Source organism: Silene latifolia, chromosome 5 (genome assembly GCF_048544455.1).
Source record: "Silene latifolia isolate original U9 population chromosome 5, ASM4854445v1, whole genome shotgun sequence".
Taxonomy (NCBI): domain Eukaryota; kingdom Viridiplantae; phylum Streptophyta; class Magnoliopsida; order Caryophyllales; family Caryophyllaceae; genus Silene; species Silene latifolia.
Window position 1 is genome coordinate 1,840,361 of NC_133530.1, and position 26,373 is coordinate 1,866,733.

The window sequence follows — 26,373 nt, forward strand, 5'->3', positions numbered from 1 at the left end:
ATGAAATTAATGACATATAAGCGGAATAAATTACAAATCAGAATAAATGAAACTAATTACAAATAAATGAATTGCATAATTTTAAAAAACAAATTAAATAATAATAAAATTACATAATTACGAGAAGGAATTACATTTAATTACGGGATTGAATTACATATAATGCGAATAAATTACATGCATAGTTTTTAAAAACTAGATAGTACGATATATTTTTTTTAAAAAAATATCCTTTGTTATTTCCTCTTAAACCATTGCATGTGAACACGTATTTGTAACAAGTTTAAACATTAATTATGTAGATCACTGATTTAGACCAACTAGATAAGTACAATAGAAATGCCAAAAAAAAAAATACATCCAAAAACATTTGATGGGGCATATTCTGCACCCGCTGACCGAGTCAACATATTGAGCAAGGTCAAAGACATCCACAGCAAGTCAACGTATTAGAATACTTTAACCGACTCAAACTGTCTATCATTCACTGGGTCTCGGCTAGGCAAACCACCACGGAGACATATCCGCGTACTCATATCCAAGACCCCTCGGCATGGAGTCAACAAGGCCAGCCGGCCCGCCATGGGTCCCTCAGCCGAGGGTAGAACAGTCTTTCCACCTGCTCTGCCACTTGGCCACTTGGCCACTACGTGACAAAAGGTGAAAGTCTATAAATACTCCTCAATCCTCATTGAGAAAACGATCCAAAAGAATCCACAATTCATCTCACTAAACATCTGGTATAAACTCCCTGATCTCTCTACAATATACTTTGCCAAGTAACACACAACTTAATCTCTTTAAATTTACTGACTTGAGCGTCGGAGTGAGTACGCTCGGTACCAAGCCGAGCCCTCAGTTTGTTCATTGTTTCAGGAGAGGCCGAAAGGAAGAGTCAAGCAAAGACATCATTCACCAAGCTTACGTGGTAACAAATCCTGCTCCGGAATTACACCCGGAACAATTGGCGCCGTCTGTGGGGAAATAGATACTAAAAGCTAGTCACCTCCCTTACAAAAAAAAAAACAACCAAAAAAACCATTCAAAGAGCTAAGATGTCAAAACAACAAGAAGTAATGGTGAGCGACGAAACTGCATTCTACCAGGATGACACAATCCCTAATTCTGAGATCGGGCAGTCCCCCACCGGCCGAGTAATTCAACCGGCGTACGGGATGCCGATACTACTGAAACACCGTTACCGTCACGGCCAAGTCAAGTCACTGTCATGGGACATGTGGTCGATGCAGCCAAACTGAAGCTATTCCTGGACCTGATGGGTAATACGCCGATCACCCCCGCCGCAACGACGGTGACGGCAGCACACCCGCAGGTGACCAAGGCCCATAAAGTGACTCCGATCAACTTGACAGGAGCAATACAAGGAGCTGGGCATACAAGGACGCCGGCGGTGCACGTGGTGTCAGTGGCAGACCAAAGTCTTTCCCCACCTCGCGGGAGGACAGCGTCGCCGCGGCACCAACGAGGCCACCCCCGAAGAAGTGAAGAAAGAAGTCCGACTCTCCAAAGTCGGACAACAAGAAGCCCTTCCCGCCACGGGGAGAGAAGCCGGACTAGGATTGCGAGGAGCCGATCGCCACGTGTCATTAGACACGTGGTCAGACAGCCCCTCAGTGCCAATGTCCTCGACGTCTCCGTGCCGACCAAACTGAAGCTGCCGTCCCTATCATACAAAGGGGACATTGACCCAACCGACCACGCCGAGGCTTTCGAGTCTTACATGTCGGTATGGGAGCAGCCTGATGAGGTGTGGTGCCGCGTCTTCCCAACAACCCTGTATGGGATGGCCCAGAGTTGGTACAAGGGGCTACCTAATGGTTCGGTATACTGCTACGCCGACCTAAGGGATAACTTCGTAGCCCAGTACGCCTGTAACAAGAGAAGGGCCGTGGAGACATCGGATCTCCTCACTATCCGACAGGGGGAGGACGAGTCTCTACGAAGCTATGTGAAGAGGTTCGACGCAAAAGCTCAGCAGATCCGTGAGCCGAACACCGAACCGGCGGCCTTCGACCGATGAAAGGCCTCCCAAAAGGCGAGCTCAAAAATGAGCCGATCAAGTGCGAGGACCTCAACCCGGACTCCGCGAAAGATGGCCGACCGAGCCGTAAAGGTGGAGGACTACCACAAGACCCGGGTAGGCCACGGTGAAGTGGGCACCCGAAGAAGGAGGAGCCGCCGGGACAATGTCGATGAAGGTCGCCGTGACATGAATCGGTCACGGCCGAGAGATTTAACAGAAATGAACTCGGCGGGCGCGGGGAGTTCGGGACCATACACCCGTAAGCGGACAAGCGGTCTCACCCCCCCGGTCAAATCTCCGGCCGAGGTCTTTGCCCTGAACAAGAATGAAGGGCAGAAGTGGGCAAGACCCCCCAAGACGAGGGCGGAAGGCGACGCAAGCCAATTTTGCGATTACCACGGCCAGCCCGGCCATAAGACCGACAATTGTCGGCATCTGAAGAACGCCATCGAGGAGCTGATCCGAAAGGGGGCCCTCAGCAAGTATGTAGTTGGGACCCCGGAAACGAGCTCCGACGGGGCGAATAGGAAATCAGTATTCCAGAGGATGGGAGTGATCCAGGTGGTTATCGGAGGAAACGAGAACGGAGGGTCAGCTAATGGGCACAAACGGCACCTAAATGAGCTTTACCAAGCCATCAACTTTGTGCCCACCACAGCGATCCCCGCTTCCACCGTCCCCGATATAACCATCAGAAAGAAAGATTACGAAGGAGTCGTAGCCCCGCACAGCGACCCGCTAGTAGTCCACCTGGGCATAGCCAACCACTTGGTTAAGAGGTGCCTAATTGATACAGGGGCCTACACGAACATCATGTTCAGGGAATGCTTACTCAATCTCGGTCTGAAGATTGAGGACCTGAGCCCCTGCACCAACCCACTATACGACTTCTCGGGGGCCTACTGGTACCCCGGGGTCAATCAGTTCTTTGGTGATGTTTGGCCAAGCAGATGCGGCCAAAAATGTTTGGTCTGAGTTCGTGGTTATTGATGGTTCGTCCGCCTACAATGTCCTAATAGGCCGGGTCACTTTGAGCGAGGCCGATGCTGTAATGTCCATCCGGGCCCTAACATTGATGTATGTCTCGGACCGGGGGGAGGCACAAAAGATCGTCTCAAAGGACGAGAGAGACGAAATTGTCAATGTCCAAATATCTGCCAAAGGGTGTAACATGCAATCCCTCAAAGTGGCGAAGAAATCAGAGAAGGGGAAGAGCCCATCCTTACAACAGGAGGGTGATCCGATGAACACCGTCGGCATGGTCGAGGGAGCCGAGACCGAAGAAATAGAAATTGACCCGGGACGCACCGTGAATCGTCGGTGTGTCACCGGGAGCCAAAATTCGAGCCGATCTCCTAGACTGCCGAGAAAGAACAAAGACGTCTTCGCGTACTCGGCCGCCGAGATGCCAGGCGTGAGCCGAGAGGTGATCGTTCACAAGCTGAACGTACTCTCCAACGCCGCCCTGTCAGCGCGAAGATGAGGAACTCCTCGGCTGAGAAAGATGAGACCATCAAGGCCGAGGTAGACAAACTATTAGAGGCGGGCTTTATCATGCCTTGTACTTACCGTGAGTGGCTAGCAAATGTTGTAATGGTGAAGAAGTCATCAGGGGGGTGGAGGATGTGTGTTGATTTTACAAATCTTAATAAAGCATGCCCCAAAGATTGCTATCCCTTGCCTCGAATAGATAGTTTAATTGACGTAACAGCAGGCTACACTATGTTAAGCCTGCTAGACGCCTTCTCAGGGTAACATCAGGTATTCATGGCCGAAGAAGACATGCCTAAGTGCGCATTCATCACCATACACGGCACATACATGTATAAAATGATGCCGTTCGGTTTGAAAAACGCTGGCGCAACTTACACTAGGCTGGTGGACAAAGTGTTTCAAGATAAAAAAGGGCGAAACATCGAGGCTTACGTCGACGATACTATTGTAAAAAGCAAGTCTGACAGCGATCACTTGGCCGACTTGAGCGAAACATTTTGTTCACTAAGGAAATACAAGATGAAACTTAACCCAATTAAATGCAACTTCGGTGTTCGGGCAGGTAAGTTCTTCGGCGTGCTTGTCACCGCCAGGGGAATTGATGTCAATCCAGAGAAAGTCCAAGCAATACTGGACCTACCGGAGCCGAGGAATCGAAAGGAGGTTATGATGTTGACCGGGAGGATGGCGGATCTCGCCCGTTTCATCTCTCGGTCAGCCGACAAGAGCACCCCATTCTTCAAAGTGTTGAAGGGGAATAAAGACTTCAGCTGGGGGGAGGAACAGAGCACGCCTTTCGTGCAAGAATCGAAAGCTCATCTTCAAACTCTCCCGACCCCGTCTGTGCCGCCGATGGGGGAGACGCTATATCTATACATAGCAGATTACCTCGCCACGGTCGCCGTAATCGTCGAGAGAAGAAGACAAGCAAAGAACACCCAATCTACTTTATCGCCCATACACCGCCTGGCCGCCGAAAGAAATTACCCACTGATCGAAAAAGCAGCCTTTGTTGTCGTCGTTGCCGCAAGGAAATTGAAACCTTACTTCGACGCACACCCCGTGACGGTTCTAACCAACCAACCATTGGAGAAAGCATTGGAAAAATTCGAAAAATCCGGCAGGCTCATCAAATGGGCAGTAGAGCTATCCGGCTTCGGCATTCAATACAAGCCGAGGCCCTCGATAAGGGGCGTGCACTTGCGGACTTCCCGGCCGAGTGCACATATCAAGAAGAACCCAATCCCGGAGTGTGGGAAGTATACACCGACGGGTCCTCCACGGCGAACAACTCAGGAGCCGGCATCCTTATCATCAGCCCAAACGGGGACGAGTTTGAGTACGCCTTGAAATTTACCTTCTCGGCCTCAAACAATGAATCCGAATACGGGGCGGTGATAACTGGAGTCGAGCTAGCTAGAGCTGCCGGGGCGGAGCATGTTGTGGTGAAAACAGATTCACTCTTAGTCACTAATCAGATCAGAGGAGAATATGAGGCTCGAGACGACGGGATGGTAAGATACCTGGAAAGGGTAAAAGCTGACACCGCTAAATTGAAATCTTTCCAAATCCAATGCATCCCTGTGTCCGAGAACAACCGAGCCGACGACGCTCTCTCAAAACTTGCAGTTCAACCATCAAGAATGTCACCGAACCGTCTTTGGTGGATATCGGGAATGCTAAAAGCATCACTGAGACCGTCGGCATGGTGGGCGACATAGAAGCCGAGACGACGTGGATGACTCCGATAATGAAATACAAACTAACAAAAGAGTTACCGGAGGACCGCAGTCTCTCCCATAAGATAAGAAGGATCGCCGCAAGGTACTTGGTGTTCGAAGGAGAACTATACAGAAGGTCCGTGATAAGCAGGGACGAAGCTAAGACAAAATAGCTACCCGGGCCGATTTGATCAAGTTTGTTGATGTTTGTTCTCATTTATCATAGATCGTGACACCATTATTTAGTATTGTCGATAAATTTTTCTTCCGATTATTCACTTTTTATATTCTTTGTGAGAGTTATTTTTTTTAAAAAAAAAATAGGACCAAAGCAAGTTCGAGTATGGTATTTAGAGTATTATATTTTGTATTAAACATACAACTAAATATTTATTTTATTATACATCGTTTTCTTCTGCAATATTTAAACATACAATAGTTTTATTATACGGTGAAAAATAATTAGAAACAAACAGGCCTTATATAAGATAAGTTTTTTTTAAGGCGAAACGTCTTAAAGTCGTAAAATTATTCACTAAACAAGAAGTACTTATAACGGTAAACGGTTTCCCGCTCTATAGGAAAAATTGTTGATGGAAATGAATGTTAAAAAATTATAATAATCACTTTGTGAAAATCGAGATGGAGCATAAATGAAAAGTGGAAACAATTTTTTTTTAAAAAAAAAGGTTTAAAATGAGAGCAATCCGAGGGTCGAACACAAGATCCCATGGCATGTTAGTATCTCACTAATGAACAACTTGTAACCACTACGCCACTTGCAGAATATTGATAAATTATCCATTTATATAATATATATCTTTCAAAGCTCACCCGGGCCATGGCCCATTTGGCCAAAGGGTAGCTTCGTCTCTGGTGATAAGACCACTTTTGAAATGTGTCGGCCCAGCCGACGCGGAGCTAATACTAACAGAGATTCACGAAGGCATCTGTGGACATCACATGGGGGCAAGAACGCTAGCCCACAAAGCTCTCCGAGCCGGCTACTTCTGGCCTACCATACTTGAGGATTCCAGAGCTAAGACCAAGAAGTGCAAGAATTGTCAGATGCATGCTCCGGTGATACATGCACCTTCCCGAGACCTGCAACCGGTGCTTAGTCCCCTGCCATTTGCACAATGGGGGATGGATTTACTAGGACCCTTTCCGACGGCCTCCGGAGGAAGGAAGTACCTGGTCGTCGCCGTTGACTACTTCACCAAATGGGTCGAAGCTGTCGCGGTACCTGCCAAGACCACGGCGGCCGTAAGAAAGGTAATCTGGGAGAACATCATAACTCGTTTTGGGTTACCCCAAGTCATGGTATTTGACCACGGCCGAGAGTTTTGGAGTGACATGGTGATGAACTGGCTAGAAGAGCTTGGTATCAAGTTTGCATACTCGTCCGTCTGCCACCCTCAGAGCAACGGGCAGGCGGAAGCAGCTAATAAAACAATCCTAAACGGGCTGAAAAAGAAGGTTGAAGATCTAAAGGGAAGGTGGGCTGATGAACTACCCGGCGTCCTGTGGTCCCTTAGAACCACGGAGAAAGAAGCAACGGGATACAGTCCATTCCACCTTGTCTATGGGTTCGAGGCCGTCCCGCCAATTGAAGCGGCGGTGCCGACATTCGTGAACGCAAACCTTTGACCCAGTCGAAAATGAGGAAGGCCTAAGAGCCTCCCTAGACCTGGTCGAAGAAAGTCGAGACACGGCACGGCTTAACTTGGCAGTATATCAAAACCGGATGAGAAGAGCATACAACCGTAGGGTCCACAAAAGGGACTTAAGAGTAGGAGATCTAGTCCTAAGAAAGTCAGCCGCAACCAACAAAGGAAACATCCATGGTAAAATGACGGCCAACTGGGAAGGACCCTACAAAGTGGTTGAAGAAATGAGTAGGGTGCATCTGCCGACAGACATGGAGGGAGTGCCTCTAATGAGCCACTGGAACACAGACAACCTAAGGAAATATTTCATATAGCGGCGGAGGTGTCCGAGACCGTTGTGGACACCCCAACGTGTGATTATACCTTATGAAAAGTGGTCCAAGTTTTCCATCAAAATACTTGTCCCCTCCATAGTCATGACAAAGTAGACGCCGCAGTCACTACCGAAGTATAAAAGCGTATAAGCACTGTTGAGACGCAAATCTGACTGCCCCGGCCAATCCGGGAGTGGCAGAGGAAGCGATCAATATGTCTATAGATACGGAAAGCAGTCAAAACGTAAACTCGGTTGCCTCGGCCAAAGCCGAGAGTGACGAGGGAAACGCGATTTGCCAACAGCAGTTGATACTCGCCACAACGACCAACATGCTTAGGAACGTATAAGTACGGTTGAGAAACGCAAATCGGACGCCTCGGCCAGACCGAGAGTGAAAGAGGAAGCGATCAACACGTCTACAGATACGAACGCTGTCGAGCCGTAACCCCGATTGCCTCGGCCAGACCGAGAGTGACGGGGACACAACGACGATACGCTAACATGTTCACAACGGCGGTTGGGAAGCGCAAATCTAACGCCTCGGCCAGACCGAGAGTGAAGGAGGAAGCGACCGACATGCCAACATGTTTAAAAACGTTAAGTACAGTTGAGATACGCATTCTAACTGCCTCGGCCAAGCCGAAGGTAAAAACGAAAGAAAAAGCGCTCAATTAATAACGAAAGAAGACAACTCAGATGAGAATGAGATAAAGACCTCGGCCAAGCCGGAGGCAAAATAAACAAACTCTTATTGAAATATTTACAGGTAATACAAAGAAAGAAGTCGACGGCCATCCCCATAGGGATAGCCTAAACACAACCTACCCAAAGTTTACAAAAAAGAGAAGGAACAACAAAAGGTTACAGGCATAAAGACATGAAGCGCCAAAAGATGGCAGGGAGGAAAGGCTCAGTAGTTGGCCCCCGAACAGCTGAAACTGTCCGAGATGCCGGGTGAATCCGGTGACGACCGCCCGTCTCCCTATGCTTGTTTCTGCTCGCCACCGGCAGCAGTAGCAGCATCACCGTCAGTGGGCGACCCAAAAGCCGACTTGGCAGCTTCACCTGCCTTCGCCCTCTCAGCTTCCTTCCTGGCCGCCTTCACCTTTTCGGCATGGGCCGCCTTGGCCGCAGCCTCCTCAGCGGCCTTCTTCGCCTCTGCCTCCTCCGCAGCCTTTACCTCCGCAGCAGCCGCCTTATCATCAAGCAGCTGCTCAAATTTTTGCCACGGGAAGGAGCCTTCAGGAAAGAGCTCTTTGATTACATCCCTGGTAGCATCCTCAGCCTGGTCCCGGTACTGAGCACACATGTTAGGGATGATGACGGTTTGGAGCGTCTTAATGTCCTTCTCCCTCTGAGCAAGGATGGCCTTTGTGTCCTTGTGCCCCTTCGCCTGAGCCGAATACAGAGACTTCCATTCTTCCCTCTGATTAACCATAGCATCGTAACCGCCCTGAAGCTTCGCTCTCTCCTCCCGCAGCTTAGCAGCGTCGGCCAACGCAGCCTCAGCCTTGGCTCTCTCGGCTAGGACCCGCTTCTCAGCTTCCTCCTTAAGCTTTCGCTGAGTGAGGAGGTTCTCCCTGACGGCTACAAAGCCCTTCTTCGCCTTCTCGACCTCTTCCTTAGAAGCAGCAAGCTCAAGCCTAAGCCGTTCAAGCGCAGGGGCAGCCTCAACCATGAGCTTTTCTTGCTCCATAATGTGGGCGCCGGCTATTTCAGTCCACTTGGCCAGCTTCCTGGACAACCTTCCGCCCTCCGCCACAATCTGAGCGGGGGAAACCTTCAGGGATGAGGAGTCGACGGTGACATTCTGATTGCCCGTCTGCACGAGCCGCTTCTCCAATTGCCGTTCGGTGAGAGGGACAGCCGACAGCGGTTGATCTACAAAAAATTCGGACAAAGCATCCATGTCAACATTCATTGACATGTCAGAAAGCCTGTCATCAGGAATGCCTAATGAACCAGCTAAATCTGAGCCACAGGTTAGATCCGTACCAGCCTTGGCCTTTTGGTTGGAGGCCCCTTCTCTTTAATGACCTCGGTAACAGCAGCGGCGACAGACTCAGTCTCTTTTCTCTTATTTAAAGAAGGAGGAGCCTCCGCAACAGTGACCTCCTCCTCAACATCGATGACCACCTGCTGCTTTTAGACCACAGGGATTGAAGACTGAGCCGGAATTGACGTCGTCGCCGCCGTAGACGTTGTCTTTGGTTTTGCGGCGCGGCACGTTACCGACAATCTGCGCCGACCCGCCGTCACATCCAAAGTGCCTTCAATCGCTGGTCCATGAGTTCGTTAGGAGCGGTCGGCGATCACGTGATCGGGCCTTAGGATGCGGCTTAACAACTCTCCGTTCTCGTCAAGTCCCAACCTCGGAGAACGGAGACAGACGATTCCGGCCAAATCGGTCTCGCAAAAGAAACAAAGCAGGAGTTAAACAAGAGAAATAAACCAAGATTCAAAATACGAAAACATAAAAAGCAAAGATGGGCCTCACACCGACCCCACTCACCCCGTTCGAGGGCCGGTATGAGGCCGACGTGGCAGAGAAAGCGGCTCATCCCGAAGAACGATCTGCGTGGGGCATCCATCCCTTCGGCGTCCCATCCTTCTCACCTCAAACAGCCTCATTGCCCGTTGTTCGTCCTCATTAAGATAGACCTGCCAAGGCGTCCATCTTAAGCTTATTCCGGGAGACATATTTGTCATGCCCCCCTTGGTTCTCACACCGCAAATTGACGCGGCTCTGAAAGGACCGGGGCAGCGAGTAGTCCTCCGGAACCTCAACGTATACCCACCGCCCCTTCCAGTCCTTACAAGACGTCAGCTTGGAAACGGTGACGAAGCCCGGCTCGGTCTGTATGCTGTACCACCCCGAGCCAATTAGGGTAGTCTGTTTAAGATGGTGGAGCCGGCGGAAGAGGTTCACCGTTGGGGACTCCCCTTTGAAAAGACACAACCATATAAAACCAACGATCGTCCTGATACCCAACGGATGCAGTTGGGCCACGGCGACATTCATGACTTTAATAATAGCAGCAACGTATTCGTTCAGAGGAAACCGGAGCCCATACTCCAGGTGTCTGATGTATACGCCGATACAACCCTCGGGAGGGCAACAGATGGCCTGACCCTCCTCAGGGATAACAATTCTATACCCCCTGCCGAAGGAGTAATGGTGTTCAAAAAGTTCAGAACCGGAACAACTGGCGAACTTGTTCGTCCAGGCACGGCCAGGACTGATCGAGCAGGCATCACCGTGCCCCGAAATAAGCGGCCTCCTTACGACAGAAGGGGTCGCCTCATCATCATCATCATCATCCTCAAAACCCTCCAAAAATTTGGGATTAACCTCAGGAGAAGGCGACTTGGGACCCCCAAACCCTATCGGGGTGACAACCAGTGCCTCCTCTTCATCAGGACGCGACGGTTCGCCCCCCGGCGCAGAGGTACTAGGTCCAGCATCAGCAGAAGACATAATGACAACAAAAACTTGACAAATAAAAGTTGAAAAATTTGTTTGTTTACCTTGGAAAAAGTGTTACGCCGAGTAACGCTTTGAAGACTAGAGAGAAGTTTCTTCGAAGAAAGCTAGAGAGAATAATTTTTTTTGAGAAAATGAATTTTTGGTGGCCAAAATCAGGGGCTAACTGCTCTATTTATAGAGCAAAGCCCATGAAACGGACCAATCAGGGCAAAGCCCATGAAGCGTCAACCAATCAACACCGAGCCACGTGTCAAGCATGCAGCCACAGAATGCCAATCGACGTATCTTCTTCAACACGCTCCTTGACAGAATGCCAATCGACGTATCTTCTTCAACACGCTCCTTGGTATCTACTTGCCAAACGGCCCGCTGTTCAACCAAGCTTGGCAAAGACCGCCGGGGCAATCAAAGCACACGGCACTCTCAACCTCGGTCTCAGCCAGCGCCATTTTCTTTTCCACATTTGATGTCTATTACACATCCATGTGGAGGGGGGATATGATACGGCCTGAGCAGAACCAAGCCGAGGAAGAAGAAGCCGGGGAAGAAATTCAACTTGCGCAGAATATGCTCAACACTCATCGAAGGTCCATACCACGGCATAGACTACGCTGGGGGCAAATTGATGGGGCATATTCTGCACCCGCTGACCGAGTCAACATATTGAGCAAGGTCAAAGACATCCACAGCAAGTCAACGTATTAGACAACCTAACCGACTCTCGGCTTCGGCTGTCACTGGGTCTCGGCTAGGCAAACCCCACGGGAGACATATCCGCGTACTCATATCCAAGACCCCTCGGCATGGAGTCAACAAGGCCAGCCGGCCCGCCATGGGTCCCTCGGCCGAGGGTAGAACAGTCTTTCCACCTGCTCTGCCACTTGGCCACTACGTGACAAAAGGTGAAAGTTTATAAATACTCCTCAATCCTCATTGAGAAAACGATCCAAAAGAATCCACAATTCATCTCACTAAACATCTGGTATAAACTCCCTTATCTCTCTACAATATACTTTGCCAAGTAACACACAACTTAATCTCTTTAAGTTTACTGACTTGAGCGTCGGAGTGAGTACGCTCGGTACCAAGCCGAGCCCTCAGTTTGTTCATTGTTTCAGGAGAGGCCGAAAGGAAGAGTCAAGCAAAGACATCATTCACCAAGCTTACGTGGTAACAAATCCTGCTCCGGAATTACACCCGGAACAACATTAATACCGGCCCAAATACATACCCGTGCAATTTTACACGGGTTTAAAACTAGTTGTTACATAACGTTGTTACATTTTAAACCTAATATTGAAACTTAAAATTGCAATTACACCTTAGTTTACATTAAACAAAGAGAAAATTGATAATTCACACGTATTCTATCTAGGATGGAGAATAATTCCGATGAATCAACCTTCTTAACCGAAACATAGTGTACTTATTTAGGGGTATAAAAAAACTGATTTGAGCACGAATGGGCTTAGGATAGGCTCAAAATTTTGAGCTCGAGCTCGACTTGGTGTTGTTGAGTTCAATGTTTTGAAGCTCAAAGCTCAAGTTATCATTGTAGTCATTTCATTAACTCATTTTTAAATATACTAATTAATAATAAAATTTATGCTGACTAAAAACTAAAAACTAAAACCAAGCCATGACAAGCTATCGATTTGAGCCTTGTCGAGCTCAGTTTGACTTCGCTTACAAGTAATGTTGAGCTTTGACTAAGCCGATTCTAAAGGCTCTGTGAGCTAACTCTATTCATTTACAACCATATACTTTCCATTTAACAAGAGTCAGATGCAACCCTAATGGGTTGAGTTACTTGAATGTCCTTTAATTCTATCAATATCAATTACAAAATAAAATTGTCTTATCATGTAAGACAACCTCTACCAATTAAACCAAAAAATAAACCGATTAATCGATTCGATTAGGCCCTGTTCTTTTGAACTTAATTTCACCTTATTTTAGTTCAGTTCCGCTCTATTCAGTTCAGTTTCATTCAGTTCTGTTCAGTTCAATTCAACTTTCCTCTTCACAAATTTTAACTTTTACTTCATCTCAGCTCAGTTCAGTTAAAGTTTAATTCAATTCCAGACAATTTCAGTCCAAAAGAACATGGGCTAAATAGGAAACCGTCACCGAACCGTTTTAAGTTTAAATTTTTCCTATACCAAAGCCTAAAACCCTAAAACCCAAAATCACAATTGAAATTGGGCTCAAAATTTTACAATCCCTAAACAATCACTCCTTCAATTTTCCATCGCAACTGTCTCTCTCTTCCCTCTCTAGCTCCGATTTCTCTGCTCCCTCTTGTTCATGTAGGTATCTCTTTAATTTTTCTTTGTTTTTCTGCTACTTTACATTTAATTTTATCATTATACTCCGTATTATTTTATTGCGAAGTGTAGTTCTAGTAATTTTACATTAAACTAGTCCGTCCCGATTATTTGTTTTCCTTTTTGCGAGAGGTATTTCATTCAATTTTAAATAAACGATTGAGACGGAGGGCGTTTTATTTTGCTCAATTGGTTTTTTGGCTGTAGCTGTGTTGAGAGTGTTGAAAATCTAAAGTTGTTAGTTCATTGATGCCCCTAAGTAGACCCGGAATTTTATGATTTAGGGTTCGCTTGAGACGGAGGTAATCGTTACGGGAGTAATAGAGCGTAAAATTAGAAGAAATAGGAGGCGATTGATGGTTAGTGGTGGTAGTGGAGAGACGAGGTTGTGGGGAAGTATTAATTCGATATGGAGGATTACCGGGGGAGGTGGGTAACTGTTCTCATCATTATGGGATAATTATTACCCTCTCGTCGTAGTTTGTAGCTTCTACCATAGTCAATTTCCTCAATTTTCTTGTTTATTTGAGTTTTATTACCCTAGTAACAATTACTCGGTATGAAATAGGAGATTGATAGTTAGTGGTGGTACCGTTTGATTGTTAATGTAGCCTACCCTTGTGTGATACATGGTACTCCCTCCATCCTAATCATATTTGTTACCTTTATTTTTCTTTGTGAGAGAGATTTTAATAAAAGGTAAACAAATAATTAGGACGGAGGGAGTATTAATTTTGATATGCCTTTTTTTATACATCCAACATCACATTATATTATCCTTATTTGTGAGAGAAATGGGGATGATATAAATGCGATCGAGGGAGTGCAATTTTTGTGAAGGGGGAAAGTTCACTTTTGGCAAATGGGTTTAGCCGATGCTCATTCTACTTGTCCATTATGTGAGTATAGTCAAACAGGGTTTGATTTTATCACTAGCAAATTGATTCAATGACGTCTACCTAGAGAAATGGTAGGGAAATGAAATGCGAGATGTTAGGTTATCCGTCCCTTTTTCTAATTTTATTTTAGGCTAGGGAGCCTAAGATAAGCCATTTCCAAGTTCCGTCCCAGATTCATTGTCGCCATTTAACTTTGGTTAATTGATGTCAACTTTGACCATTAATTTCTCCAAATATAGCTAGACATACAATTTAAATTGTGATTTTTGTATATATTTTGAGAAAATATTGGCCAAAGTCGAGATCTTTCGACCACCAAAGTCAAATGAGACTATAGTAATAGGTTGGAGGTCGTACGTGTGCTAACAGTTAATATGATGGTTCAACATCAGAGCCTTTGGGTAAAGTTTGCGAGTGTTTGCTTATTTCAAATTTTATATTAACGGTGAGTTTGGCACTTCAAGAGGAGTATTAGGTGCTGTGTTGGTTAACATTTGTTTCTCGTCTAGCCTTTGTATAGTTTAGTTATACAAAGTTAGAAACTGAATTGTTTTTACTGGGTTGTTAAATTCCATTGAACAATGTACTTTTTATCTGTATTCCATATTCTAATTGCCCTTTTAAGCTCATTTTGTTATATAATTATGTTACATACAAACTCCACCTGCAATTTCCAGTTTATGCGATTCACTGCTGCTCTCAAACTCCGATAAAAGAGGTGACCATAGAAAAATTGTCACATCTTGTAGACATTAATAATTTTCCAATTTGATTGTTCATGTTAGTTGACCACCCCATAACATTTCGGGACTCTGTTTCTGTTGTACACTTCTACGAATTCTCATATTTACCTTTCACATCTTCTCATTATCAACTTGTGATACCACATCTTAAAAAAAATCAGCTAGTTCCTTGATATATCTAAGCTGCTGAATGTTTTACACACTTGTAGCAAAATGCCTGAAGTTAAACCAATGATCGGCTTGACCTGGGAGCCAAAACTTCCAACTTTCAGCAAGGCCTCTTCTTCATCCACAAAAAGTAAAGGCAACATCTCTCAGGAGAGCAGTGGGCTGTATATGCCCACTTCAGAGCTCGTTGATGGTTTGTATGTTCCTCCAAATAATCCACGAAAGGTCAACATAATGCGCAAGAAACAAATCAAAGACACTGCTGGTAAAAGTTGGTATGTATTCGTGTTGACTGGCATCCATATTCTGTTTTTGCTTCCCTGCTATCTTTTCCTTCATTTTTCGTGTTTGGATGATTGGATCAACGTTTCTTTTAGGGTGTGTTTGGATAGCAAAAATGGAGGGAAAGGGAGGGGAGGGGGAAGGAGAGAAGGGAAAGGGAGAGAAGGGAAGGGGAGGGGGGACGGAGTGTGGGTGTTTGGATACAATTTCTCTCCAAATCTTACCTATTGTGGAGAGATTTTGATTAGGCTTGGAGGAGGGAAATTGGATCCCTCCAAATCTCTCCCCCTCTATTTCCCTCCACCCTCATTTGTTATCCAAACAAGGGATTTTAAATTCCCTACTCCCCCTCCCTTTCTTTTCCCTCCAAATCACTCTATCCAAACACACCCTTAGTGTTTTGGTATTGGTTTCCTCTCCTGTAGTTTGTCTAAAGAAGCTTTGTTTGATGGAAATATCTGCACACTGATGTGGATTTATTGTGACTTAAATATAGGTTTGACATGCCTGCCCCAGTCATGACACCGCAAATGAAACAAGATCTACAGCTATTAAAGGTACATCTTGTATGCTTATAGAGTGATAGGGTTCATTGTGTTTATAGAGAATTGTTTCTCGGTGAGTCTGGCTGATGGCCAACCTAAAGGAGGAAAACTAGGGTTAAACTGGAAGAATGGTTGGAGCCTTGGAAGTGCTTTTTTGTCCATTTTACACATAGCTGTTTGTTACTGTCTTCTCCATATTCTCGGAGCCAATAGTGTGGGACTGATATCGTTACTACTACGAGTCTCTGAGTGCTATTACTAATTTAATAACAACATAGTAAATACTATTTCTCACCAGGTCTCACTGGTTGTCATGTGCCAGTTCTCTTTGCACTAAATAGTCAAAGTTTGATAACTTTCAGAAGTGTATTTAGGGTGTTGATTTGCTGGAAACAATCTGATAGATTTTCTGAGCGACTGTAAGTGATGGCTGTCGCTGAGAAAGTTAATAACTTTCTGCACAGCCTTATTGAAACCCTTTTTGAAGTCATTGAAGGTGAATAGTCTCAGAACTTTGGTGGAGCGTGATACCTAGTTTTTGAATTGTACTTGTCACTACCTTGATGGGAGCCGCAGCCCGTACATGATCTTACTCGAATGTTTGTCAGTGCATCAAGGTGTAGGACGTGTTCCCTTCAAGACAACAACTACCCTAGTTCCTTTTCAACTGCTCTCGGTTGTGGCCAAAGCTACTTCGACTTTTTGTTGTATGTCGCATACCTTTATGGCTTTATCCAACACTGAACACTTGGACACTTCATTTAAGCCAAAATATGAGGATTTTTGGTAATGGTCTAGTTCAATATATGGATAGGATTGGAGTAGTTTGGGTGACGCTGCCTGTGGCTAGGTAAAGGGGGTTCGGTCGTAGAGAAATTGTCTACGGATGATCTTAATGAAAATTGCTTTGTAAAATACATTGCCAATGTGCTACTTCACGATACACGTAGCATTATGAGGTTGGTGAGGCATTTTATTTTATTTGCATCATATCTCAAGAAAAAAGGTTAATGAGTCTTTGGTCTGTTGAAAATGTGTTGTCTTGTAGGAATCTATATGTAACTTTTCGGTATGATAGGCGAGTTGATGTATTGACTTTGTTTACTTATCTTTGCAGTTGAGGAGTGTCATGGATCCAAAAAGACACTACAAAAAGAGTGATACTAAGTTGAAGACATTGCCTAAATATTTCCAAGTAATTTTGCGTTCCTCTGAATGCTATGATTTACTCTGCTTGCGCGCTTTCTGATCCATTACCTGATGCCTATTTGTTCCTTATTGTAGATGGGCACTGTTGTGGAACCCGCATCGGAATATTTCTCTTCTAGGCTCACTAAAAAGGAGAGGAAGAGCACTCTGGCAGAGGAGCTTCTCAATGACATGGCCCTTACACAGTACCGGTACGTGATTACTGTGCAATTATGGGTTATACTTGGGGACAGAAAAGGATCCAATACCCTATCCGATCCGGTCCGCTACTGCCAATCGTATATGGATTTTAAAAGTACGGTCCATATGGACCTGCATCGAATTAGGAGATTGGATTTTGATCTCATCTTGGATGCAAAATTTCATGAATTTGGGTCGGATCGTTAGACCTTATTAGATCTCGAGGAACCGGGTCGGATCAAATATGGATCTAGTTAGACACTTAGACTTAGGAATCCCGACCTAGGTGTACTTTTAACCCATTCACTTATGAGTTATGAGTCATGATTTGAGTTCTCTTTCCGCATATTGTACATTACTGCAGGAAGCGTAAGGTAAGAGAAATCGAGGAACACAACCGACCTGGTGGAAATGAAAAATGGAGGAACAGAGGCAAGCAAACTCAAAAGCGAGCTAAGGAGAAGAGACATATATCGGAAAGTAAATATATGTCGTAGAGATGAAATGGCTTGAGTTAACACAGAGGAACTCCGGCTCCTCAATCAGTGGATGACATGTTTGATTTTTCGACCAAGTACTCTTGTTGAGGGTTGCTCAAGTATATGCAGTAAGGACTAAGGAGGATCAAAGACTCTGTGCTCTTTGGTTACCCTAATTTAGAAGTCACTTCATGTATCAGAGCATTTTTTGGTATCGTATTTTAGAAATCACCTAATGTATCAGCATTTTTGAAATTGAATTTCGAGAAATCTGTATGCAAACTAGTTTCACATTTTGTTACACTTCATTGGTGGTGTTCTATGTTTTTTTTCCCAAAAAAGATTAGAAAATTTTGAGATAATTATCATTGATTATATAAGGGTGAGTTAAACTCTGATCGGAAAACAGATATACTTCTCCGCAGCTTTGAGTAAACAAGGACTTTCTGTACCGATCACTAGTTTACATTTGCTTTTATCTTACGAGGGGAAAATAAAGCAACGTAAATTATTGATTGAGACGGATGGCTATTTAGTGCTTCGGTTTAATTCTCACTAGCGAAGCGTGCTACAGAAAAAAAAAAGCCGCCGCGGAACACAAAAACATTGTGAACATAGGCCTGACCATCTAAGATACAAAAGGAATGAAAAGTACACATAATAAAAGCTAATAAGGCACACTTCCAACTTCCAAGTACTGTATATCAGAGGGTTCTCTCTTCATGTTGTTCATATATTGCTCATTTATGTATTACTAAACCAGCCAACAAAGAACTCATAAAAACTCGGAATTTTTGAGATACGAAAAAATATTCAAGGTTATATTCTCTACCATAATCTTAAGATGATAAATCGGTTGATGTCCGTCTTTAACATTGCATAGATTTCTTATATTTTTACTATGGGTCGGTCACCAGGAGGTTAAAAGAGTCTCTTTGTATGCATTCGACTTTCACTTGCGCTGAGTTGCGCACAATAGGGAATACTTTCGAGTTCTGTATGCATGTACATAATTTTGAATTCCCGCTATATAAACGTGTTTAGATATAACACTGTTGATCATTTGCAGGGCAATGGAAGATGTGAAGTATCAAGCAGAGAAGATATTACAGGATTTTGAGGAGTTTGAAAGGGCTTTTCTTCAACCATATAATCCAAATTCAGCTGATCTTTTATGTACTCCGAACCCATCAACGCCTTTTCGAGTAGAAACCCGCGTTTCCTGGTTCGAGCAACTGGAGATGAACTTTGTAAATGCTGAACTCTCTGACAGCATTTTCCATTCTTCCGATTTTAAGTCACCAGTGGCAGATTACTTATGTTTCGATCAAACCATTAATAACAGCAAACCCGTGTCATTCGACCCAAATCCGTTGGATTTACAACTATTAAAACCACATAAACTAAGGGAAGATGTGCCAGACACCCAATTATCAGTCACCCACGCAGACAACAGTAGAATCACGAACCCAGTGATATTTGATGATCTACCACCCTTTGATCCTGCAGTATTAGCATTGATCGACTTTGATTTCCCGACTAATCCTGATAAATCTGACAGCGGAGATATGAGGATATTCCAAGAGATAAAAGAGGACAAAGTTTGCAGCAAGGGAAAGTGTTGGGGGTATGGGGAGGGAATATGGGGAGAAGTACAGAAGATTCCTAGAGGAAGAAAGAAAAAAGGGTTCGATTTAAGCCCACAATTACGACATTTCTGTAAAGAGCGACAAAAGATCAAGAACAGAATCTCTGCTACAAAATGTTACACCAGAGTAAAGGTAGTTTCTTTATTAAGAAGAAGTTGCAGTCAATCGCTGCAATTTTCATTACGGGTCAGTCTAAAAAGAGTCGTGTCTTAACACAAAGGTTTACATCCGACCCATCTCCGTTGATTAGTTCTTTACATGTGAAACATAAAATGCAGGCTTATATCCATGATCTGGAAGTGCAAGTTACCAGACTTCAGGCAGAAAATAAGATAAGAAGGAACTCGGTTCAGGTAACAAATCAAAATATTTTTCACTACCTTCTTATACCAGAAAATATTGGCACAGAAAGATGAAAATCCTTTACCTTACGAGTTACGACCAATATGTCATGTAAGTATGTAACACCCTATATTTTAATGCATGCTTGTGATCTTTCCTGTAATTATGCAGTTTCTGAGAAGCAGTCTACAGCAACAACAAAGGAAGCAATCACTTAGCCGAACCATGTCAGGACCTCTATGATTAGCAGTTGTTGCATTCCGGAATCACTCACTAATAACCACAGACACATTTAAGCTTAAAATAGCAGCATCATCTTTAGAGATGACAGTTAGTTCCTAGTACCTGCAATTCTGTATGACTGGTGGGTTACCATCTCTTAAATCTTCCCTGTCATACCGAACTGCAATGGTTTGTAAATGCTATGAAAGTTACCGCAACCGCATTTCAAGGCGATAGCGGACTCACTTGTTGCTCAATGACTGATATTAGACCTTAATGACTGTTTCTAAGATCACAACTTGAACCAATACTTAGCACCGTGGTTGGTTATTGACTATTGTCGTCTGGAAGCCAACGTGTTCCCGTAATTCAGAAATAACTTTCATATTTTCATACGGGTTAGTCCCAAATTACCTTTTATTTCCTTTATAGGATCACTCCCAAATGGACCTCAATGTACTTATTTGACAAACTAGGATAATCACAGTCTCAAATCTCAATATGCTTATTTCTATCACTCGAAAGCACATAAACAAAGAACAGATTGTGATAAGAATCTCAACAAAGGCGCAACGGAAGTCTCATACTAATAGCTTTATTCAAAGAGACAGAAAAAAGTAGATTCATGTTCAGACATATCAGACTTGCAGCCGTAGGGTATAAGAGTAAAAGCATATGTATAAGAAAACAGCTCTATCATACTCGCATCAAGACTCACGTCAAAACAGTGAGAAAAACTAACGCCTGGAAGAACACGTTTGTGACATACTTTAGCAGAGGCCTATTGTAGAAATACCCGTCATTAAGCAGTGATGTCTTGCATGTCTATGACCAACCGAGGATGTAGTCGAGGACGTAAACAAGCACCAGAGAAAATGGGTAGAGAAAGAAAGCCACAGAAGCCATCCAGAGAGGGAATGAAGTCCGGAAGCTGCCAAGCGCGCCCATTATGACACAAACGAGGAAAATAACAAGCACTTCTGCGGAGAAGTCCCAACTCAATCCTCTAACATAAACTAGCGCCAAGAACACCGAGAGACATAGGACGTTGTTCATTGTCACAGCACCATATATCTGCAGGATAAGCATTGTCATAGTGAGACTAACGGTGTTGCAGCAGATATTTAATACCGTGGGACTAATGGTAAAAGCAAGAAAGGCACCAACCTCGGAGAAAGTTAGGGATGCAGATTTTCTTTTCTTCCTTGAAGCAAAGATGATAGCGGACACGGCTTCACTGGAGTTTGTTGCTAGAGGTAGGAAAATAAATGAAATGAAGAAGGAAGGAATTTTGGTTGCAGTTGAAAAATTATCCACGGCATCTACTAAAGGATCGGCAAATGCAGCAGCAATTATAGTCCCAAGTATTAAGAACAATATTGCCTTGATGGTGGTTTTCCTGGGATTCTCAACTTCTTCCCCGCCCTCATCATTAGAATCGCCCAACAGCAAATGCTCGAGTTTTGATTCCTGGATAATGAAAGTTCAAATGTTCAATATGAGACCCCTTTACATGAGACCATCCCAATCCATTTAAGCATAATTAAATGAAAAATACGTAAATATTTGGGTTTTTTTCCACATGTAAGACGGTTTCCTACTAGAATCAGTGTAAGATGGCAAGTATCCTAAAGACAAGAAGCTATCTTGGTAGTATTTCGAGCATACGCAAGACAATTAACTTTCCAACTCACCTCATCATATTGATCTATATACTTTATTGTATCAGCATTACGATGGGAAGCCCCGTCACCCCTCACAATGGCAAGTAGCTTTGAGATTCCAATAGTGAATTCCTCTAGATCAATTTTATCGTCTTGTCGCTCAGTATCAAATTCCTTAAGCACTTTACCGGCAATATCCTCTTCTCCCAGGTTGACGCCATCGAGATGCATTCCAATGACAAATGCTCTGAGTTCCGCTTTTGAGAGATGGTTGTTATCATCAAGGTCAATTGCTTTGAAAATCCTAACATAATCAAATCAAAAATAAATAAAAAATTAGCTTAACCTATATATCTTCTTTTGTGAAGCAAGCAATAGAAAACAGAAGCAATGAACTAACTTTTCTATTACTTCATGGTTAGGGCTTCCGTCATGATTGCAGAGTCTTCCAAGAGCATGCTTCTTCAAATGTTTAAGAAACCCAGTCATCACACGCTTATGTTTCACATAGTCAAGCCTTCGTTCTTGAATCCAAGGTTGGAAGACCTGCCACAACAGAACAAAAGAACAGGAGCCGCTCAAAACAGGTACATTATTCGCATTGCAACTTATTTTTGTAAATAAAAGTCTTCATTGTTTAAGCATTGACAAAAATAATTTGAAAAACATATAATAAATGGGGGGAAAAGATGCAAAACACAATAAACGAAATTACAAAAAATAGAAATATAAAATAGAAATTCAAAAAAGGTGGGGGGAATCTGTCACAAAAAAACATCTTGACCAGAATCTGATCCAAACACAGGAAAAGAAGTCGATTTTCTGACCCAGAAAAAAAAACGAATATTTGGGTTAATTGAACCAGAGTTACGGGATGTTTCTAGCACGAACCAGGCAATTTTTTTTTTTTTTTTTGCACATTACCTGAAATACACAATAGCTAATGAGCAATAGAAGAGAGATTATGAGGGAAATAAGCACAGCCAGATGTCTCCCAGAAGTCGAGCTAAGAGCTTGTGGCAACTGTACGACAAGAAATGGCAATACAGAAAATGCCATGATTCTTGCAGCATAGCTTGTCCATATATCAGTAGAAACACCAGAACCTGAAGACATAGAACAATAACAACAATGAAAATTATAGATTTCTAATTGTCTGTGAATCTTCATTTTTTCAATTTTATGTCAACATAGGCTTCACATGATTTTGATAAAATCACCGAATTGGAAAACTTGTGATATTTAAATATTGAACAGCCAAAAAAAATTAAAAATGATGTCTACCTCGCAAGCTAAATCCTTTTGTGTCGGTTTCATCGATTGCCATTGGACCATCCAAATCACATTTGCCAACCAAAATACAAGTTCCCCATATTACAGTCAGAAGCATCACCGTCGATCCAGCCAGTAATCCCATACCAACTGATACTTGATCTTGAGCCTCTGCAGCACTTCCAGAGAGGCCAGAAACTGAAGAATTTTTTTTTAAAAAAAAAAAATAGTTTGTTAGAACTTATTGAAAAGCTAATTCTTGATTATGTAATCATGCGCACCGCGCACGACAACCATATTTACAGGAGTAGAGAAGTTCATAAGATAAGTTAACAGTGTATTCCTTCAAGGCCATGGTATCAATTTTAGAATTGATCTTTGAATCAGCTGTAGCCTGATCTCGGTTGTTATTCTACAGTGTGGCCAATCAACCGCAAAATGTCGCTGACTTCCAAAACCTTAACCTTTATGACTGTTGTTATGGGGAGTCACGGCTCAGATTTAATACCATTTTCCAGACTACAACAGCAAGTGCATATTATGATAACAAATCTAGATACGGAGTATTCTACTAGTCAATTATTTTCCAAATACACACTCAAAATACTATCAAAAAGTACGAGATGAACTGTGATTAACACTGCCACACCCAAAAAAAAAAGTTCATAACAAACAAGAGAACAAATTAAACACTGTCGGTAGTGAACATTTTTTTCCAAGAAAAGAAAGATGTAAGGCATTATGGACACTGATTCACTGAATGAGATACGATATTAAACAATGAGCATTTTCCGTTTACTCAGATCTACGGAGTGTCAGAGCTTTCACTTGGGTTAGCACATAAGACCGTGAACTGACATAGACTTATGGCTTATCTCTTCAATTTGGGATAATACCAAATTACACCCAGCATTACTTCAATCCTAACTTCTTCGTCCAACATTGTCGAACAAGCTGAGGCAAATTATGATTAGCAAACACAATTCTGAATCGTCCTAAATGAGAGTTATAACTTATAAGAATATTTAAGAAACAATCACGCCATTTTAAACATACTGCATTGCGATATTTTTGAAGAACTTCTCTGTAAAAGCCAATCTATAGAAAAAGTGATTTTATCCTCAATCAAACTAACAGGAAACGCCGAAACTCTAACTACATTCAACTTCAATTTGAAATTAGAGAAACATAAACAATGCACGCCACAGATCAAGTCAAAGTTTAATACAAAAATTATGATCTGTTCTAGATTATATATGCTTTCAACATATCTAAGCCTAAGTTACATCCAACACTTAACCGGCTGCAATTTCGAACTGCATTAAACTAGAAAACCAACCCATCAAAAACAAAACATCATAATAAGCCGTGATCCATATATTATGAGCTACTACAACCAGTCCACCACTATCAATTACAAGAAACCAAGAAAAGTTGACATCTTTTCAGCTTTTTAATAATAGGAAAACTTAAGTCATACTCATCTGGAGAGTATTTCAATGAATGAACATAAATTTACATCAAACCCGAATGAATCATTAGTAACCAATCCGAATGACATAATCACCAAACAAATCACGCAACTAAAGCTCAGTACATTAATTACAGCTTCCTTAATCCTCATTTAATCAATCTAGAGCACAATATATGCAGAATCTAAAATTAATCATTCAGAAACAGCCTCTTTGTGTTGATAACACAATGGTAATTGTTAAGGCTGCGTACATCAGACACCCCTTTACCTAGCATTTGCTAGAGACGTTGAGCATTGGGGTAATACAACCCTTTGATTGGTCAAACATAAATTCAGTACTATAAAAAAATGAGTTATTTACCGTACGAATGAACTATACAACGATCTTGAGCAGATTGCTGATCCAAATATAATGGAGAGTGACTTTTCAGTTATCTCACATCAAACAAAACCATAACTTACATGAAAACACACAAATCACCAACCGAAACAGCGAGCCTTAGACCCAAAATGATTTGGGGTCGGCCGACATGAATCATCATCTGAAACCGTCGAGAGCATCTAATAGGGGGGCTCCACAAAACTTTTTCCACACTAAAAACATTAAATTCCCAAGAATGTGCACAAAACAACACCAAAATCCATAACTTGCATAAAAACACACAAATCACCAACAACAACATCAAAGCCTTAGTCTCAAAATAATTTGGAGTCGGCTAACATGAATCATCATCCTTTCAGGACATCCAACATGGCTCCACACAACATTTTCCACACTAAAAACATTAAATTTCCAAGAATTGGCACAAAACAACACCAAATTCACCCAAAAAAAAAAACTATTTTCCACAAAAAAACATAAAAGATAAGATAAATTACCAAGAATGAGCATGGCATCAGGAAGAGCACCAAGAATAGGAAGAAAAAGACCACCAACAACACCAGGACCTAAAATCTCCAACAAAAGTTCACTTCCATTTGATAAATAAGTAGCAGCCATAAACATTAAATATCCATAAACTAATATTAAAAACATATTTCCTAACCATGTTTTTGTACATGGTAAAAACCCATATGTTTGTTCACATTCTTCTTCTACATTTTCTGATGAAATTAACATTGATTTAATACTTGGTAGCCTAATATAACTCCTACCCACTTCATGATTTCTGTTTGTAATCTCCCCTCCACCGTCTGAACCACCGTATGAACCGCCGTCTAGGGTGGTTCTTGCGGTGGTTATGGTGATCATAAGGGTTATAAAAAGTGCCCATGTGAGTTTTTTTGTCGGCATTTTTTTTGGGATGTGGGATTTGATTAGTTTTTTGTTTTGTTTAATAAATTTATTGATAATAATAATTCATAATTATGTTACGTAAGATTTGTGTATTAAGTATCAAAGTGATGACTGTTGAGGTGAGTGTAGTAGATAGTAGTAGATCAAGATCAAATCTTTGATGATTATTTAAGAAATTTTGGAGGTGAATTGGATCTAGTCTAGTATGAAACTATGAACCCGTGTACGATCCGTGTTAATATGTGTTTAAATGTGGAACAAGTGGATTGATTATTACTTAATGAGGTGATGGATGATAGTATTGGAGATTTGGAAAACATCGTTATGCCAAAACACAAAATGGGGCATGGCCCATGAGCTCTCGTGACTAATTGACTATCATCATCCTTATGAAATTGATGGTTTTTTTAAGAAAAAATTCATTTGTATGTTGGTTTGTAGGTCCTCTTCTTTTGGACTGAAATGGATCTGATCTGAATCGAATTAAATTTATAGGATTTGATCTGAACTGAACTGAACTTATAGGATCTGAACTGAACTTATAGGATCTGAACTGAACTGAACTTATTGGATCTAAACTGAACTGAACTTATAGGATCTGAACTGAACTTATAGGATCTGAACTGAACTGAATTTATAGGATCCGAATTTAAATTATCTGAATTTAATTTAACTTTATTATTATTATTGTTGTTGTTGTTGTTGTTGTTGTTGTTGTTATTATAAAAACGCAAATTTTTACTGAAATCAAATAAAATTTTACAAGAAATTAGTCGTCAGTCAAGAGAGAACAATGATAAGAAAATATAATTTAAAGCACAAGGTAAGATAATAACATTTTTCCGTTTTATATATATTGGTTTGTTCATATATTACACTACGATTCATT

At 42.6% G+C, this 26,373-nt stretch overlaps 3 protein-coding genes across 4 annotated transcripts; 2 read left to right on the forward strand and 1 right to left on the reverse strand.

Annotated features, from left to right (window-relative positions):
* The first annotated feature begins 12,902 nt into the window (after positions 1 to 12,902).
* LOC141656341 (rRNA-processing protein fcf2-like) lies at positions 12,903 to 17,957 on the forward strand. 2 transcript variants are annotated; one of them, XM_074463198.1, is made up of 6 exons: positions 12,903 to 13,041; positions 14,911 to 15,144; positions 15,648 to 15,708; positions 16,814 to 16,891; positions 16,981 to 17,096; positions 17,450 to 17,957. In XM_074463198.1, the coding sequence occupies exons 2-6, from the start codon at positions 14,915 to 14,917 to the stop codon at positions 17,580 to 17,582; spliced, it is 618 nt and encodes a 205-aa protein (XP_074319299.1). In that variant the 5' UTR covers positions 12,903 to 13,041; positions 14,911 to 14,914; the 3' UTR covers positions 17,583 to 17,957. The 2 variants fall into 2 exon arrangements, with proteins under 2 accessions (XP_074319299.1, XP_074319300.1); XM_074463199.1 differs by having other exon boundaries at positions 12,926 to 13,045.
* A 203-nt stretch (positions 17,958 to 18,160) lies between these two features.
* On the forward strand, positions 18,161 to 20,167 carry LOC141656344 (uncharacterized). The gene is made up of 3 exons (XM_074463201.1): positions 18,161 to 19,345; positions 19,492 to 19,566; positions 19,727 to 20,167. The coding sequence occupies exons 1-3, from the start codon at positions 18,638 to 18,640 to the stop codon at positions 19,796 to 19,798; spliced, it is 855 nt and encodes a 284-aa protein (XP_074319302.1). The 5' UTR covers positions 18,161 to 18,637; the 3' UTR covers positions 19,799 to 20,167.
* Positions 20,168 to 20,343: 176 nt separating this feature from the next.
* Positions 20,344 to 25,876, reverse strand: LOC141656343 (sodium/calcium exchanger NCL-like). The gene is made up of 7 exons (XM_074463200.1): positions 25,067 to 25,876; positions 22,726 to 22,911; positions 22,366 to 22,547; positions 21,842 to 21,987; positions 21,472 to 21,745; positions 20,945 to 21,247; positions 20,344 to 20,851 (listed from the first exon to the last, which is right to left on the reverse strand). Exons 1-7 carry the CDS (start codon positions 25,479 to 25,481, stop codon positions 20,603 to 20,605), a joined length of 1,755 nt encoding a protein of 584 aa, XP_074319301.1. The 5' UTR covers positions 25,482 to 25,876; the 3' UTR covers positions 20,344 to 20,602.
* Positions 25,877 to 26,373: the final 497 nt, after the last annotated feature.

What these genes read in the sequence shown, in the direction of transcription:
- LOC141656341 (XM_074463198.1), top strand. Translation starts at nt 14,915, where the DNA reads ATGCCTGAAGTTAAACCAATGATCGGCTTGACCTGGGAGCCAAAACTT. An exon ending in GACACTGCTGGTAAAAGTTG is followed by an intron (nt 15,145 to 15,647) that starts GTATGTATTCGT and finishes ACTTAAATATAG; the next exon opens with GTTTGACATGCCTGCCCCAG. An exon ending in ATGGCCCTTACACAGTACCG is followed by an intron (nt 17,097 to 17,449) that starts GTACGTGATTAC and finishes ACATTACTGCAG; the next exon opens with GAAGCGTAAGGTAAGAGAAA.
- LOC141656344 (XM_074463201.1), top strand. Translation starts at nt 18,638, where the DNA reads ATGGAAGATGTGAAGTATCAAGCAGAGAAGATATTACAGGATTTTGAG. An exon ending in AATGTTACACCAGAGTAAAG is followed by an intron (nt 19,346 to 19,491) that starts GTAGTTTCTTTA and finishes CATAAAATGCAG; the next exon opens with GCTTATATCCATGATCTGGA. An exon ending in TAAGAAGGAACTCGGTTCAG is followed by an intron (nt 19,567 to 19,726) that starts GTAACAAATCAA and finishes GTAATTATGCAG; the next exon opens with TTTCTGAGAAGCAGTCTACA.
- LOC141656343 (XM_074463200.1), bottom strand. Translation starts at nt 25,481, where the DNA reads ATGCCGACAAAAAAACTCACATGGGCACTTTTTATAACCCTTATGATC. An exon ending in TGATGCCATGCTCATTCTTG is followed by an intron (nt 22,912 to 25,066) that starts GTAATTTATCTT and finishes AAAATTCTTCAG; the next exon opens with TTTCTGGCCTCTCTGGAAGT. An exon ending in TTAGCTATTGTGTATTTCAG is followed by an intron (nt 21,988 to 22,365) that starts GTAATGTGCAAA and finishes CTGTTGTGGCAG; the next exon opens with GTCTTCCAACCTTGGATTCA.